The following is a 16109-nucleotide window of genomic DNA, read 5'->3' as shown; positions in this document are numbered from 1 at the left end:
CATAGTCCTTCGTAGAAATAAAGTTACCTATTTAAAAAACAATAATCCTTTCCTTCTTATAAATAAAATAACTAATTTAAGAAATAAAGAAACAAAATGGATTTCAAGAGTTAAAAAAAAGATAATTCTCTCTCTCTCAATAGAATAATAACTAATTTAAGAGAAAAGAAACAAAAAAGTAATACAAAAAAATAATAACTAATAAAAGTCTCTCTCTCAATAAATTTCGTAACATTTGATTGATACAAGTGTCCGTGCCCTAGGACACGAGATATACCCTAGTATCAAATAAATTCATATCTTTGTAAAACAAATAATTTACTGGTAAAAGATATATATCGATAAAACAACAATAATATTATTCCTAACAAACAAGTTGTCACAAAAGAAAGTATACTTTAAACACATACACGGCTCTATGATATTGACATTTGGGTCGTCAAAGACAATAAAAAAAAAATCTTTAATTTTGATCTAACACATAAAAATTGAAAGAAAGCGAACTATTTTTTTTATTTTTTTTGTTAAGAGAAGAAAGCGTACTAAATTAACACATTCCTTCTTGATATTTTATATGGGTGCTCAACCAACTAATCTATGAGTGGACGAATAATAATTAAATGTGTAACAATTAATTTCTATTTTATTTTGCAGAGAACTGTTATTTCTCTTAAAATATTAGGCCAAGGTAGGTTTGGAAACACCTCCATAGTTGACCTCGAACCCGTTAATCTGGCGGGTCGACCCTAAGACCGTTCAAATTACCCAGTCAAAGCTGACGTAAAAATGCAGGACGAGTCAGGCTACCTAGGACAGGTGGTGATGTTGACCTTCATCTCCCATTTACATGATCAGACAAAAGACACGTTCAAACCATAATCCCACAATTTCTCTTCACCCACTCTTCACAACTCACTAAGCTCCCATCCACCCGCCTTTGGTCGAACGGTTGGACACCCCTCGTAAGTCCATGAGATCAGGATCGTGGGTGACAATTGAGAGGTCCAGTGCGAATTTTCATCAGTGTCCATGTAAAAAAGGTATATGCATGGAATTGTTATATAATCGACCTAACATTTTTTCATTTTTTTATTTGTTGAGATTATTGTTCCCTCCAAGCATATTATAGAATCTAAAAAAAATAAACTAAATCTCCAAATAAAAACCTAACATCTGTGTTTTTCATTCACTTGCATGAAAGTAATTGGACGAGAAGGTTAATTTTTTTCATTAAAAGAAAATACATTTCTTACGAGATAGTGAGATGTTAGTATTTGAAAACTTAATGGGAAGATTAAACTCTTACTTTTTCCACGAGGACTATCCAAAATTAGACTTTATTTTGTGTTTCGTCACAAAAACTAAAATTAGAATGATAAATTTTATAGAAAGGAATTAGACTGAGAGATAGAGAGAAAAAAAAATATGGCAAAAAATACTGTAATGACAACCTTCGTTTTAATGCAATCTGCTATTTCAACAGACACATAATTATTATACTAAAATAAACATTTTTTTGTTGAAAACTACTAAAATCAACATCGTATTCAAACTAGGGTTATTTCTCAAATGGCCCTAACTTTGTGACCAGCTTCCTGCCTAACTCCCTACTTTAGCAAATATTCCCACATGCCCCCCTTTTTCTGTTATCTTTAACTTTCCGTTACTCTCTCTCCTCCATCTCATTTTCTCTCTCTGCCAAGTCACCTATCACGCCACATCATCATCTTCTCCGGCAGGGGTCACCGACCGGCTACCTTCAAATATTAAAAAAAAAAATTTTTTTCAATTTTCTTTCTCCTCTCTCTCTTTAGAAAATTTTTTTTTATTCCTCACCTCTCTTTCTCTAAAAAAATCTAGAGGGAGATAGAGGAGAGGAGAGAGAAAATTTAAAAGTTTTTTTTTTATATATGAAGGTCGCCAACTGGAAATTTGGCCGGCCAACGACTCCTGCCGGAGAAGATGATGATGTGGCGTGATAGGTGACTTGACAGAGAGATAAAATGAGATGGAGGAGAAAGAGTAACGGAAAGTTAAAGATAACGAAAAAAATGGGTCATACGGGAATTATTGCTAAAGTAGGCGGTCAGGCAGGAAGATAGTCACAAAGTGGGGGCCCATTTGGGAAATAACCCTTCAAACTATTGGTTTTGTATGATAAGTGAGTATATATAGTAAGTTATTACAAAAAATTAAACCATTGTGTGTTACGAACTCTGGTTGCCTTTGTATAACTCGCTTTCCTCATCCACTGAGCTAACAGTCATTTCATGATGAAATATTACGTTTGCTAATTGTTAAATACTATCTCCGTCTCAAAATGAAAGTCCATTATTCCATTTTGGGTTGTCTCAAAATGAAAGTCCCATACCATATATAGCCTATAATATCCACTATTTTGACACATATATCCCTCCTTAATTCTATCAATATCAAGTGCATTTATTAAGAAAGATAATGCATGTACTACTTTTGTCCAATAAAATTCATTAGATTGAATTACAATAAATGCTAGCATTCCTATTTAATAATGACAATATGGGAACACACAAAACGAAAATAAATCGGGTGAGTTTCGTTAATGGACTATAAATATGAGAGGGAGGGAGTAGTATAATTACCATTATAAAGAAAGAAAAAAAATGTGGGCCCTTGTGGTGGGGGCCTTGGCGAGCGCACGACCCGCACTCCCCCATCCACGGCCCTGCATGAGATCGTGGGATCGAGTCATGGTGGAGTAGTTCGCCATCAAAATTTATCTCATGTAATTTAGACTATATATTAAGTAAATAATGTAATAATTTGTCAGACTTTAAACCTCTTTCATGTTGTCGGCTTTAAACTTCTTTCGGTCATTTGAATTAGGTGGTTATCGTGTTTATCACATCTTCATGATGTATCAATGTCTTGTAAAGACTAACCTAGGGGGGGTAGTGGAGCGGGACTTTCACAGACTTTCATAGACAAAATGTCCCGTAGACATTTCAAGACATTTCAGATGACTTATTATAGACAACATGTGTTCATAGACATTTTCAAGACATTGAGAGTTTGTAGACAAAATGTCTTTATAGACATTTCAAGACATTTGATCCATAGACAAAATGTCCTGGGGACATTATAAGATTTTGAGTCCATTGACAAAATGTGTAATGCATATTATATTTGTGCTAATCAAAAATATATTTTTCGACTTTTGTAGACATCTGTGAATATTTGTGGACATTGATGGACATTTGGTAGACATTTATTATTTTAATATTATTATTATTGTTTAATCACATGAAATAATATATTTATACTAACATTTCAAAAATATATTTTTCGACTTTCGTAGACATCTGTGAATATTTGTGGACATTGATGGACATTTGGTAGATATTTATTATTTTAATATTATTATTATTTTTTAATTACATGAAATAATATATTTATACTAACATTTCAAAAATATATTTTTCGACTTTCGTAGACATTTGTAAATATTGTGGACATTGATGGACATTTGGTAGACATTTATTATTTTAATATTATTATTATTGTTTAATCACATGAAATAATATATTTATACTAACATTTCAGAAATATATTTTTCGACTTTCGTAGACATCTGTGAATATTTGTGGACATTGATGGATATTTGGTAGACATTTATTATTTTAATATTATTATTGTTGTTTGATCACATGATGGACTTCAAATGTCTCTTGTTTTTTGAAAGACATTTAGGCTTCCAAATTTGTCCCAAATCCTTCACAAATCCATCAAACTATGAAATCCACCAAAGTCTGAGACATATTTTGTCTACAATCGAATGCCTCAGACTTTCGTGGACTCTCAAATGTCTGGATTTGAATGCCTCAGACTTTCGTGGACTCTCAAATGTCTGGATTTGAATGCCTCAGACTTTCGTAGACTCTCAAGTGTCTGGATTTGAATGCCTCAGACTTTCGCGGACTCTCAAATGTCCACGAATGTCTTGCTCCAATACCCCCCTACCCCCCCCCCCCCCCCCCCCCCCCCCCCCCCCCTAGATTGTAATCAAATTATCAAAACCCCACCCACCCACGCTTTTCACTGATTTAATCACCTTCCACCAATCAAATAGTAGGTTAAATTTACCCAGGTTTATTGAGTCAACGACTGATTAACGAGGAAAAAAAGGGGAAAAGGCGGCTACGAATCAAAAGCCATCAATCCGCTCACAGATGTCCTAGTCAATCATCTCTGCTCCTTCTTTCTCTCTCTAAAAATTCAGAAGGGAGATGGCCATGGCAGTAGTAATCAGCAATAGTAATGATAATTCATCCTGTTCAACTCCATATATTAGTGCTCCTTCAAGCCCTAAACATTTCACCCATGATTTATATTTCAGTGCTCCTGCTAGTCCAACTCGTTTTACCCCTTTCAATTGGGAAGAAAAATCAGTTAATCCCCACAACAATACCCATGAATCAGAAGAAGATTTTGTGTTCAATTTTAGTGGTCAATTAGATAAATCATCTTTTTCTGCTGCTGATGAACTCTTTGATGGTGGAAAAATCCGACCTTTAAAACCTCTTGGTCATGGATTTAGCAACGAATCATCGAATCAGAATAGCTTAGTTTCATCACCAAAATCAACAATTTCTCAGGGGAAGAAGAAGAAGAAGATTATTTGTCAACCCTTTTCATCACCTCGGAATCAAAGAAAAGATTTTGATGAAATTGAAACAGCAACCCATATTAATGATGAAACAGAGCAAGAACGAATTGGAAGGGATAGAAATTCCAATTCGAAAAAACCAGGTCATAGATGGACAAGATCAGTATCTCCATTTAGGGTTTCTGAATTGATCAATTTTGAAGAAGACCCAGACCCAGAATCAGAAAAGGATAAACAGAGCAATTCTTCAAAACCCAATTCATCAAGAACAATTTGGCCATTTAGGGCTTACAAGAAGTGGAAACTGAAAGATTTTCTTTTGTTTCGAAGTGCATCAGAAGGAAGAGGTACCGAAAAAGATCCGTTACGAAAATTTTCCGTTTTTTCGAAAAGAAGTGATGATATTAGATGTTCAAGTTTTAGGTCAAATGATAGTATCGGTTCTGTTTCTAGTTCGAGAAGAAAAACACTGGTTTCTCCTCACGAGTTACATTATACGTTAAATCGGGCGGCTTCTGAGGAGCTAAAGAAAAAAACGTATTTACCGTACAAGCAAGGATTATTGGGTTGTTTAGGGTTTAATCCGACGGCTCATGGACTTGCTAAAGGTTTCAATTTATGAAAGATGACGTATCAGATTAATTGTCAGGGTCTTCCTTTCTCTCAAATGGTTGTTGGTTTTAAATTTTGTTGTTTAATTTGACCTTTTTTTTTTGTAAATTAAAGGGAAAGAAAATGTATGAGTTGGAGAAGTTGATTTTGTTGTAATTTCATAAGAAATGAATTAATGCAACTATTTTGTTCATATAGACATATAGTCCTTTAGTTTTTGTTCATATAGTCCTTGGATTAATATCATTTTGAAAAAATTATTTCTTTTCATTATCAATTTGTCATATTAAGGCACAAGGCGAATAAATCAAAGAGGTATGAATTACATTATAACTACGAGCTAGTTCTTAGCCCTATGTTGTCTGTTGTACCGGCGGGGTAAGAGAAAAGGTTTTCGCCTATGAATCCAGAATCACTCCAAATTTTGAGATTGTGCAATATTTCAATATGATCTCTCAGTGTACTGATAAAAAGATAAAATTTTGATCAGGTTTTTAGATTATGTAATTACATATGCAACTGAATGATCAGTTTTTATGTTTTTCGCTATTATTTATATGTTCAATAATTTTATTATTTTACTCGTTCAGATGAAATTTAGCTCAACCACATAAATGTTGGTAAATGTTTTCGGTACATATATACATATTAGTCTTTTTACTCGTGTTTTAAGAAAAGGAGTTCAATCAAATTCTATTAACGTAACCATCACTCCTTAAATTTTGAGTTTAGTTTAGATGATTAAAAAAGAACTTGGACTAATAAGTTGGGGGATTATGATTACAAAGTCATGCTTTTATGAGACAAGGAGCATAGATGTGGCAAGAGAACTATACTATTGTGGGTTTGTCCTCCTTTTTCATGTGGAAGCAAAGAAGAAGGATCATCATGAGAACAAATATGAGAAAGTAGTGAGAGAAAGAGGTGGAGAAAGTGTTTGTGTTTGTTATGTCTTTTCTTTTGATTAATTTTCTTGTTTGGGTAGGGAACAACACAGGTTGTTTTTGCTGTTGTTAACTTTCTTTTAGGTTGTTGTACTTATATTCTCTTAGTTGACTACATCAAGAAGCTACCCTAAAACAATAAGAATGTCTCTCTTCTTGACAACCAATATTTGATGATTATGTTTGTTGATGATGATTTTGAATATATAATTAGTGGATTAGAGTTGAATTAGTCTGATTATATGTTTATTCTTCACAACCATGGTTCGATTGTTTTATGGACTAGTGAGATTTCATTTATAAGTTTTGTTTTCCTCTTTCTAAGTAAGATATGAAATTTGGACAAATTCGAAACAGATTTTAGACTATTTGTTCGCAATATTTGACACGACCAGATTCCGCTTATGTGCTATCATATGCGCAGACAAAGAAGACAAAAAATGAAGGAAATATTGGGGTACAAATTTATGAGTTATGAATGTCCGAACATACTCAATGTCAACCGAAGAGGAAAACACTTTTAAAAATGAAAAAAAGAGAGAAGTATTTTCCAAATTTTAATTTAGAGTTGGATAATTATGAATCCGTCCACTTTGAGCCAATCATAAGTATGCTAACAAGTCGATAACATGTTTGAAGCATTTCCATTGCAAAATTATAATTGTTTTATGTACGGATTTTTAATTGCAGGCGAAAGGTATTATGCTTCTTAATTAACATAATAGAGATCTTCAATTTGTCGATTCTAATATAAAATTCTAATTAAAAGTGCTTTATTTGATTAACTAACAAAAATGTTATCTTCAGATGCATTGTATGACTCACAACTTCAATTTTTCAAAAACAAATGAAATCCTTTTTCAATCAGAATCGGAGTCGTTTAAGAAGTGAATCAAGTTGTGGCTTATTTATCTAACATGAAGTTTTAAAATTTAAGAAATTAGATCTTTTGAAATCAAAATTTTAAAAAAAAAATAGTAATTAAGATAAAGATAAGAGTGAAAAGAGGAAGGAAAAAATGAAAAGGTTAAAAATGTGAACCTACTACACACATGATGCATGAGAATTGAGAGGGAAATTGAATCAAGACAACCTTTTGTGTTTCCAAGTTGAATGCCTCTATGGCACTATCATATATTTTATCTGCAAACTATCACCATCATACTAGTCCAAACAAACAAAAATGAATCAAAAGATATTGTGATTTAAACTACCTACTATTGGATCGTCATTTTTGACCTTAATTGAGGAAAGATCAATCCACTTATTTGAAAAATAATCAATTAGACGCAATGGTCAATTACATTTATGAAACTATTTGTTTGCTACTACACCATTTTAAACAACTTTTTGTTGGAGTAACAATCAAGTTGGTTTCCATTTTCTAGGTCCCGCATTCCAGATATAAATTTATATTACCTTTGGAGATAAAAAAAAACACTTCTGAGAAGCCCGTTCTATTCAGCTACACATGTTGGTAGGATAAAAGATTTACGAGCGGCCTGATTTTCTGCAGGAACAATCATATCATATGCATACAAGGCACAATTTTGTCCCACCTTAACTATTGGTAACCTAAGTATAAACACACTGTCCTCTAAGGCTAAAGGCTCTGATTCCGTTCAGACAAAAGGTAAACAAACTGCACAAGGATAAATTCCGGCAGCGGAATGGAGAAAACTTACGGAAAGTTGCTCCTGTGGGTTGCTTGTTCTTTATAACAGTTCCACTCCCTAACAAAGAATCATTAAAATCATAAGCAAGTAAAATTCGAGGCAACCAATTTCTTTCCTAGTTTCTTATACAACAAAAATGAATCAAGTAGAAGAAAAGAATATTGCAAGGCAATCTTCCCTTCCACAAGCAGAAAAATGGTTGTTACACAAAGAACCTTATAGTAAGAAAGCCGTGGTAGAAAGAAGTGAACAATTTTTCTTTGTCAGAAGTTTGTTACCCGGAGAATCTTATAGTAAGAAAGAAATGAACTATTTTCTGAGGATATTAGCAAGTACGTCGATGTAATATCTTACACGTCAAGACTCTCCAAACCAATTCTCCAAGGTAATGCTGGAGCCTGGATGCATCTAGATCAATTCATCAAAAGAAGTAAACTTTACAACATTATAATTCCTGGTTCTCCAGACGTAAAGTGAACTCAAAATAAATTATAAAATTCAAGCATAAAACACCTTCGGAAAATGTATTGCAAAAAGTTAAATATATTGAAGCAAATATAATGCTAACCTTAATTAAGTACAAAATTAGTAGACGCCAGAATAAGACAATTCTCCATAGCTTCTTATCGTCTTCGATCAATTCTCTTTGTCCAACTTTTGCTTCAAATACGTTTTAGAATTCAGTGAAACAAAGCTCCTAACACAAGTCACTGCCTTCAATCGACAAAACATTTTACCTATCTTAGAAATTGTAGCTTTGTTCTGGTTTTGATCATATAAAACTAGACTCCTCATATTCTCAAACAGTATGTAGCCATTAGCGAAGGACTTTATCGGCTTCACTACAGAAACTAGTGGAATAACATTGTCTTTGGTAATGCTGAACAATTTAGTCCAAGACCCCATGACCCCATACTCCTTCATTACCCATACTTCAGTTTTAACTCTAAACATAGTATCAAACATACAAAGATAATCTCCCAAAACACCCAAAACAATTGTGTTTGATAAGAATTTAGCAGATTCGGCATTCGAATCCATAGGTATCGGTAGTTCCTTAAATATCTCATCAACCATATCAAATGAAAGTATAACATTACCGGAGGCTCCGGCGGTAGATCGAGTGGCTTTCCAGTGAAGAGCTCCATTAAAAAACACACCACAACTCCAACTTATAATCTCGTAAGGAATATGCTTAATGGGTTTCCATGAATTGGAGTTTAAAGAGTATATCATTATACCGGTAAATACGTCGCTTGAAATTAATATAAACTTGTAATCGTCAGTCTTGTGATCATAGCCGAACCCACACGAGCGAGGGCGAAAAACTGGGCATAAATCAAATTCTCTATCTTTAGGTAGTTTATATTGTGGCAACACTTTATATTCATTAGTAGATGGGTTGCAAAGGAAATATGAATTCTCATAAGAGTAACAAATCAAGCCATTACAAGAAGTCAAATTGTCTAGCTGAATACAATTAGTAGATATGAATGGGTATTCAATCAAATCAAGAGGTTTATCAGACAACAATGAATCATTATCGATGGAGTATAATCTGTTATCCAGATTGAGGATGAGACAAGATTTATCTAGCTGAATAGAATTAGAGTTATAGAGTTTAATGAAATTAGGGTTAGATAATTGAGAATACCATGTTTTGGATACTGACCTGAATCGATAGATAGATTTGACAGGTAACATCGGAAAGATGTTGGTGATGATGATATCGTCAGGGAGTATTGGCATTGAACGTCGGTGTCTTTTGATCGTCATCATCGTCGTAAACTATTCAGAAACTACTATCGAAGATCAGAGTGAGAGACAGAATGATGAAAACCCTAAAGAGAATAATGTGTTTATGAATGGGAGGATTAAAACTCAGTTTTAGAAATTGCTATTATATAATTGGCGGGTAATATGAGGAATCCGTTTCCAAGTCTGGGACGGAAGAATTTCGTCAAATGGAGTTGACCCAAATTGACTTGGTGGGGCAACTCCACTTTCACCCCCCCAAAACTCACGTGCTTCTAATTTACACCCTAATCTTGACAACCTCCCACAACCATTACTACAAGTTCTCTCTTATATGCTAAATTTATATTTCTCTCTGCTCAATTCATCAAAGAAGTGAACTCAATATAAATTATAAAATTCCCTCATAAACACACTCCAAAAATGTATTGCAAAATATTAAATATATTGAAGCAAATATACTGCTAGATTAAATACAGAATTAATAGAACGCCAGAATAAGACAATTCTCCATAGCTTCTTATCGTCTTCGATCAGTTCTTTTTGTCCAACTTTGCTTCAAATACGTTTTAGAATTCAGTAAAACTAAGCTCGTAACACAAGTCACTGACTTCAATCGATATATGGTTCTAAAATGATGTGAGGCCACCGAGGCTTCAGTCCAGGTCAACCCACCTATAGTTCAGCTCTTGCTTTTGTGTTAGCTCCTGTGTAAGTAGTAAGCTTCTCTTAGAGTTCACATCATCTTTTTTAAAGCTTGCAGCTACAGCTAATTCTGAAAATTTTGAGTATATCTCATATGGGACAGCAGCCTCTTCCAATTTTACCTTACTATCAAAGATGCCAACTGTCATAGTTCTTTTCAAACATTGGAACCTGTTCGCAAAATGTAGTCTGGGTCAACAATGAACCGAAAAAGAAGTGCATAATAATGAATGATGATAGCTCAAAAGCAAACTACGCATACGTCTGCCTGCATATCGCTAGCATCTGAAATTCTGAACCTTTACATATCGCTCGTCTCCTCGTCACGAACATCTCTGAAAGATGACAGACTCTCCATATATTGTTAACTCTATCAGATAAACATTTTACATCATCCACAATCCCACAAATTGTGTCAATTTTTCTTTGTCAGAAGTTTTGAAAACGTTCAACTGGAACATTCTAATCATCCCTTCTAGTCAATTTTTATGGTGAACAACTAATCATGGGTAAGGAACATATTTTCTTCTAAAACTTGTATTCTGGATACTGAAACACCCCTTCGAAATTCAGTTCTATATATATCTCTATCCATTTCACCCACGGCATTAAAGACATGTTGATAGGAAAGAGATTTAAGAGCGGCCTAATTTTCTCCACAAACAATCATATCATATGCGTATAAGGCACAATTTTGTCCCACCTTACCTATTGGTTACCTAAGTAAAGACCCACTGTCCTCTACAGCTCTAATGCCATTCAGACAAAGGTAACCGAATTGCTTCAGGATAAATGCCGGCAAGGAGAAAACTTACAGAAAGTTGCTCCTGTGGGCCGTTTGTTCTTTATACCAGTTCCCCTCCCTAACAAAGAATCATGAAAATCATAAGCAAGTAAAATTCAAGGCAATCAATTTTTTTCCTGGTTTCTTATACAACAAAAATGGATCAAGTAGAAGAAGATACGGGAAGGATACAAACTGAGACGAATTGATTGTAGAACTGCAATAACATTCGGAGATGCAGCCTTCCCTTCAACAAACAGTAAAAAGGTTGTTACCCTGAGAATCTTATAGTAAGAAAGCCATGGTAGAATCTGATCTATGTCAGTAGATGTACTCTTCGTAATACATATCTGCATTTATCGTAAAATTGCTTGTCGTAAGTCCATATCATATTAAGTTGCTATAAACCAAGAAAATAGTATCGTAAGGCCACTTGCCTCATAGCCAATTGTTTGTTAACAGGAAAAAAACAAAACAAAAAAACGATTTGAAGGAAATTATACAATAAGATCATGTGACATAATTAAAATTTGCACTTTCTGAACAAATAGCAATGTAGGATAGACAGTCGTTAACGAATACCAGCACAGCACCAAATTCACGTATTAGAACATGAAAAATATACCCTACGCGAACAATTTCAGTCAAGAAAAGGGTACAAGGGCCAGCGTACTTCACCATAATTTTCACCGAAGATTGAGAGCAGATTTAACAACTCTCTGCATTTCAAAAATAAAAAACAATTCAGTCCATCAACCGCAGTTTCAATACATAAAATATAATATCTTATATGTCAAGACTCTCAAAACCAATACGCCAAGGTAATGGTGGATGCATCTAGATGAATTCATCAAAGAAGTAAAGTTAACAAGATTATAATTCATGGTTCTCCAGACATAAAGTTAACTCAATATAAATTATAAAATTCACGCAATAAAACACCCTCGGAATATGTATTGCAAAAAGTTAAATATATTGAATCAAATATAATGCCAAACTTACTTAAATACAAAAAATTAATAGCAAGCAAAAACAAGACAATTCTCCATAGCTTCTTATCATCTTCGATCAGTTCTCTTTGTCCAACTTTTGCTTCAAGTACGTTTTAGAATTCAGTGAAACGAAGCTCCTAACATAAGTCACTGCCTTCAATTGACATAAGATTTTACTCATCTTGGTAATTGTAGCTTTGTTCCGGTTTTGATCATATAAAACTAGACTTCTCATATACTCAAACAGGATGTAGCCATTAGTGAAGGACTTTATCGGCTTCGCCAAAGAAATTAATTGAATAACATTGTCTTCGGTAATGCTGAACAATTTAGTCCAAGACCCGGTGACCCCATACTCCTTCATTACCCATACTTCAGTTTTAACTCTAAACATAGTATCAAACATACAAAGATAATCTCCCAAAACACCCAAAACAATTGTGGTTGATAAGAATTTAGCAGATTCGGCATTCGAATCCGTCGGTACAGGTAGTTCCTTAAATTTCTCATCAACCATATCAAATGAAAGTATAACATTACCGGAGGCTCCAGCGGTAGATCGAGTGGCTTTCCAGTGAAGAGCTCCATTAAAAAACACACCACAACTCCCACTCATAATCTTGTAAGGAATTTTTCTAATGGGTTTCCATGAATCGGAACTTAAAGAGTATATCATAATATCGATAAATACGCCATAGTCTTCCGGCCAGCTTGAAATTAATATAAACTTGTAATCGTCAGTCTTGTGATCATAACCGAACCCACACGAGCTAGGCCAAAAATCTGGGGGAAAACCAAATGCTCTATCTTCAGGTAGTTTATATTGTGGCAATACTTTATATTCATTAGTAGATGGGTTCCAAAGGGTATATGAACTATCATAAGAGTAGCAAATCAAGCCATTACAACAAATCAAATGCTCTAGCTTAATACAATTAGTAGAGATGAATGGGTATTCGATCAAATCAAGAGGTTTATCAGACAATAATGAATCATGATCAATGAAGTATAATCTGTTACCCATATTGAGGATGAGACTAGATTTATCTAACTGAATAGAATAAGAGTTATAGAGTTTAATGAAATTAGGGTTTGATAATTGAGAATACCACGTTTTGGATACTGACCTGAATCGATGGATAGATTTGACTGCTAAAACGGGAAAGATGTTGGTGATGATGATATCTTCAGGGAGTATCGGCATTGAACGTCGGTGTCTTTTGATCATCATCGTCGTAAACTATTCAGAAACTACTATCGACGATCAGAGTGAGAGAGAATGATGAAAACCCTAAAGAGAATAATGTGTTTATGAATGGGAGGATTAAAACTCAGTTCTAGCAATTGCTATTTATAATTGGCGGGTAATAGTGTAATATGAGGAACCCCTTTCCTCGTCTGGGTGGGATGGAAGAATTTCGTCAAATGAAGTTGACCCAAATTGACTTGGTGGGGCAACTCCACTTTCATACAATGTCTTATGCCTTAAAAAGGCCAGCGCTTTGGGGAAAGCTAAATAGTTTCCGGGTGTGAAGACTTGGTCAAAAATTGGTCAATTTTGTTTGACAATTTTATTTAGGGGGAAAGCAAAATAGTTTCTCCACCTCACTTCTCTCCCTCCACCTCATCTTCTCTCTCTTCTCCGATAGGTCGCCGGCCGGAAAATTTCCCGACCGGCGACCATGAAAAAAAAAAAATTTCTCTCACATCTCTCTCTCTCTCTAAACTCCGGCGAAGGGGGTTTCTCTTCGCCGGAGTTCCGGTCTGTTCTTCAACAGGCCAGATCCGGTCTGTTCTTCAACAGGCCAGATCCGGTCTGTTCTTCAACAGACCGGAACTCCGGCGAAGGGAAACCCCCTTCGCCGGAGTTTAGAGAGAGAGAGAGATGTGAGAGAAAAAAAAATTGGGTGCTTCTAAAGGCACCGGACCAAAAGACTGTTAGCATCCATCTCTATTAGCACTAGGCCCAACGGTTCATTTCTCTGTTAGCACCGTTCAACTATGTAGGCACCGGTCAAATTGGAGTTAACTCTAACCCCTCCATCCATCACTCACAAATCTGAACCAAATTAGGATGCCCTAAAAAGTTAATATTATATATATCATTAATGAATTTAGTAATCACGATTGTTAAGATCATTCTTTACATTGCAGGTTGGAAAAAAGTGTCACAACTCCTGTACATTGATGGTGACGAACCAGACTGAATGAGGATGAGGGAGACAAAATTGCAATAAGAAACCTGATTTCCCTTCTTGGATCGGTTAGACCGGAATGAGGAAACATACCGATCTGGACTTGTGAATTATCGAAAGGAGGTTCAAGTCCAAACAAAATCGATTTTAAGAACACCAACCCCAACAGGAAAATGAAGATGGTATACGACCAATTCTTCGTATGTACTCTTGTTGTTCAGTTTTCATACCTAGACTATTTTTCTTGGCTTCTGCTATTGCTCGCTTTTCTTCAACTTTATGCCTTGTTGCTGGTAGCTTGTTTATTAGCTTCACATGAGCTTCTGCTCTCTTTCTTTCTACTTCAACCTGGTCCATATGACCATTTATCAAAATTAAACAAACTGTGTTTTATGATTGATTAGAACCTTTTTGTGGTCCCAATCGATAATGTAATTAAGTTCTGTTTGAAATGCTAAGATTGCTTATGGATTACAATAGATAAACCTAAAACGTTATGAAGAAGACTGCCTTAGAAATGTAGCATAACACCTCTTATAGATACAGATTGGAAACAAAGAAAAGGATGGGAAAGGATTTCATGAGCTCGATATCCAAAATAGTAGATCCCCGTATGGTCGCCGGTAGGTGTCGGTGTCGTTGCCGCCGGAGAATGTTGCACTCTTTTCTAGAGTTTTGTTTTGGAAGAAAAATTAATTGAGATTCCTTTTATTTTGGAAGAAGAAGATGGAAGAAACAAACGAAGGTGAACGTCACCCATATTAAAAACTGGTGCTTATAGAGACTTCGGGTCAATGACCATTGACTCGAGTCAATAAAATATTTGGATGCTAACAGCCTTTTGGTCCGGTGCCTTTAGAAGCACCCAAAAAAATTTCATGGTCGCCGGCCGGAAATTTTTTCCGGCCGGCAACCTATCGGAGAAGAGAGAGAAGATGAGGTGGAGGGAGGTGAGGGGGAGAGTTTTTTATTTTGAACCATATTCCTCATAAAATATGTTTCCCCGGAAACTTTTCAAAAATTTGGATATTCCCTTTAAAATTTCACACCCCGGAAACTATTTAGCTTTCCCCAAAGCGCTGGCCCTTAAAAACCACCTATTCACCCCAAATTTTCACTCATACCTCGGTCCCAAAAATTCAACTCCAACCTCACCCTAATTTGTGCATGCGGAAAACGCGTATGTGAGTTTTTGTAAGTGTGCGAAAAATGTTTGAACTGTTTTCGAAATAATTTTTCACAAAAAAACTAATAAGATTTTAGAAAATATAAAAAAAAAACTTATTAGATTAAAAAAGAAAACACAAACTAAATATATTAAATGATAATATATATTTTTTTTTTAAAATTGGATCGTTGGATGTGATCCAATGGTTAGATTTAATCCCCAACATGATTGTTGGGGCGTTCAGCCGACCCTTAATTAAGGGTTGGTTGGGGTTGGACCTAGGGCTAGAAATTCAAATCCTTCAAATTTCCAACCCCAACCGCCCCAGGTTTGACTTGCTCTAAACTCACGTGCTTCTAATTTACACCCAATTTTCACAACCTCCGACCACCGTCACCACCACTTCTCTCTTTCTCTTCTTCTCTATCTGCTAAATCTATATTTCTCTCTGCTCAATAACTCTTTCCTCATTAAAGAAGTTTGTTGAAATCCTTGCCTGAGGGTTTTAGGTTTTTATGTCAAAGAAAAATTCTCATTTGGGGGAACAATGAGAGGATAAAGAGGAAATATCCAGTAAAATGACAAAGAAGTGGAGAGAGAGAGAGAGTGAAGTGAGGAGAGAGAGAGGGGTAA

The 16109-nt window shown here is 35.0% G+C and overlaps 4 protein-coding genes across 4 annotated transcripts; 1 reads left to right on the top strand and 3 right to left on the bottom strand.

Moving 5' to 3' along the window:
- The first annotated feature begins 4216 nt into the window (after positions 1–4216).
- On the top strand, positions 4217–5456 carry LOC147570416 (uncharacterized). The gene has a single exon (XM_086672729.1). The coding sequence runs from the start codon at positions 4266–4268 to the stop codon at positions 5265–5267; it is 1002 nt and encodes a 333-aa protein (XP_086528855.1). The 5' UTR covers positions 4217–4265; the 3' UTR covers positions 5268–5456.
- Positions 5457–7468: 2012 nt separating this feature from the next.
- Positions 7469–9753, bottom strand: LOC147570415 (F-box/kelch-repeat protein At3g06240-like). Its single transcript, XM_086656975.1, has 4 exons — positions 8446–9753; positions 8232–8285; positions 7887–7934; positions 7469–7711 (listed from the first exon to the last, which is right to left on the bottom strand). Exon 1 carries the CDS (start codon positions 9654–9656, stop codon positions 8514–8516), a length of 1143 nt encoding a protein of 380 aa, XP_086513101.1. The 5' UTR covers positions 9657–9753; the 3' UTR covers positions 7469–7711; positions 7887–7934; positions 8232–8285; positions 8446–8513.
- Positions 9754–9995: 242 nt separating this feature from the next.
- On the bottom strand, positions 9996–13435 carry LOC147570413 (uncharacterized). Its single transcript, XM_086656976.1, has 7 exons — positions 13241–13435; positions 11795–11840; positions 11318–11471; positions 11153–11200; positions 10600–10672; positions 10460–10508; positions 9996–10339 (listed from the first exon to the last, which is right to left on the bottom strand). Coding segments are annotated over exons 1-5 (354 nt in total). The 5' UTR covers positions 13345–13435; the 3' UTR covers positions 9996–10339; positions 10460–10508; positions 10600–10670.
- On the bottom strand, positions 12140–13224 carry LOC147570414 (F-box/kelch-repeat protein At3g06240-like; the record flags this gene model as incomplete). Its single annotated transcript, XM_086656977.1, has 1 exon — positions 12140–13224. A coding segment is annotated over one exon (1035 nt), but the record flags the coding sequence as incomplete, so codon positions are not given.
- Positions 13436–16109: the final 2674 nt, after the last annotated feature.

The sequence above is a fragment of the Eschscholzia californica genome, unplaced genomic scaffold (assembly GCF_041429995.1).
Source record: "Eschscholzia californica isolate CP2 unplaced genomic scaffold, dmEscCali1.0.p SCAF_1, whole genome shotgun sequence".
Classification (NCBI taxonomy): Eukaryota; Viridiplantae; Streptophyta; class Magnoliopsida; order Ranunculales; family Papaveraceae; genus Eschscholzia; species Eschscholzia californica.
The sequence above is the reverse complement of the archived record's forward strand: the minus strand, read 5'-3'. Positions and strand labels throughout refer to the sequence as shown.

Bases quoted from the DNA above. Each gene is read 5' to 3' on its own strand.
- LOC147570416 (XM_086672729.1), top strand. From the start codon at position 4,266: ATGGCCATGGCAGTAGTAATCAGCAATAGTAATGATAATTCATCCTGT.
- LOC147570415 (XM_086656975.1), bottom strand. From the start codon at position 9,656: ATGATGACGATCAAAAGACACCGACGTTCAATGCCAATACTCCCTGAC.
- LOC147570413 (XM_086656976.1), bottom strand. From the start codon at position 13,344: ATGATGATCAAAAGACACCGACGTTCAATGCCGATACTCCCTGAAGAT. The intron at 11,841-13,240 runs GTCAGTATCCAA...TTTGAAATGCAG, and splicing joins AAATCTATCCATCGATTCAG to AGAGTTGTTAAATCTGCTCT. The intron at 11,472-11,794 runs GTACGCTGGCCC...CGATAAATGCAG, and splicing joins TCGGTGAAAATTATGGTGAA to ATATGTATTACGAAGAGTAC.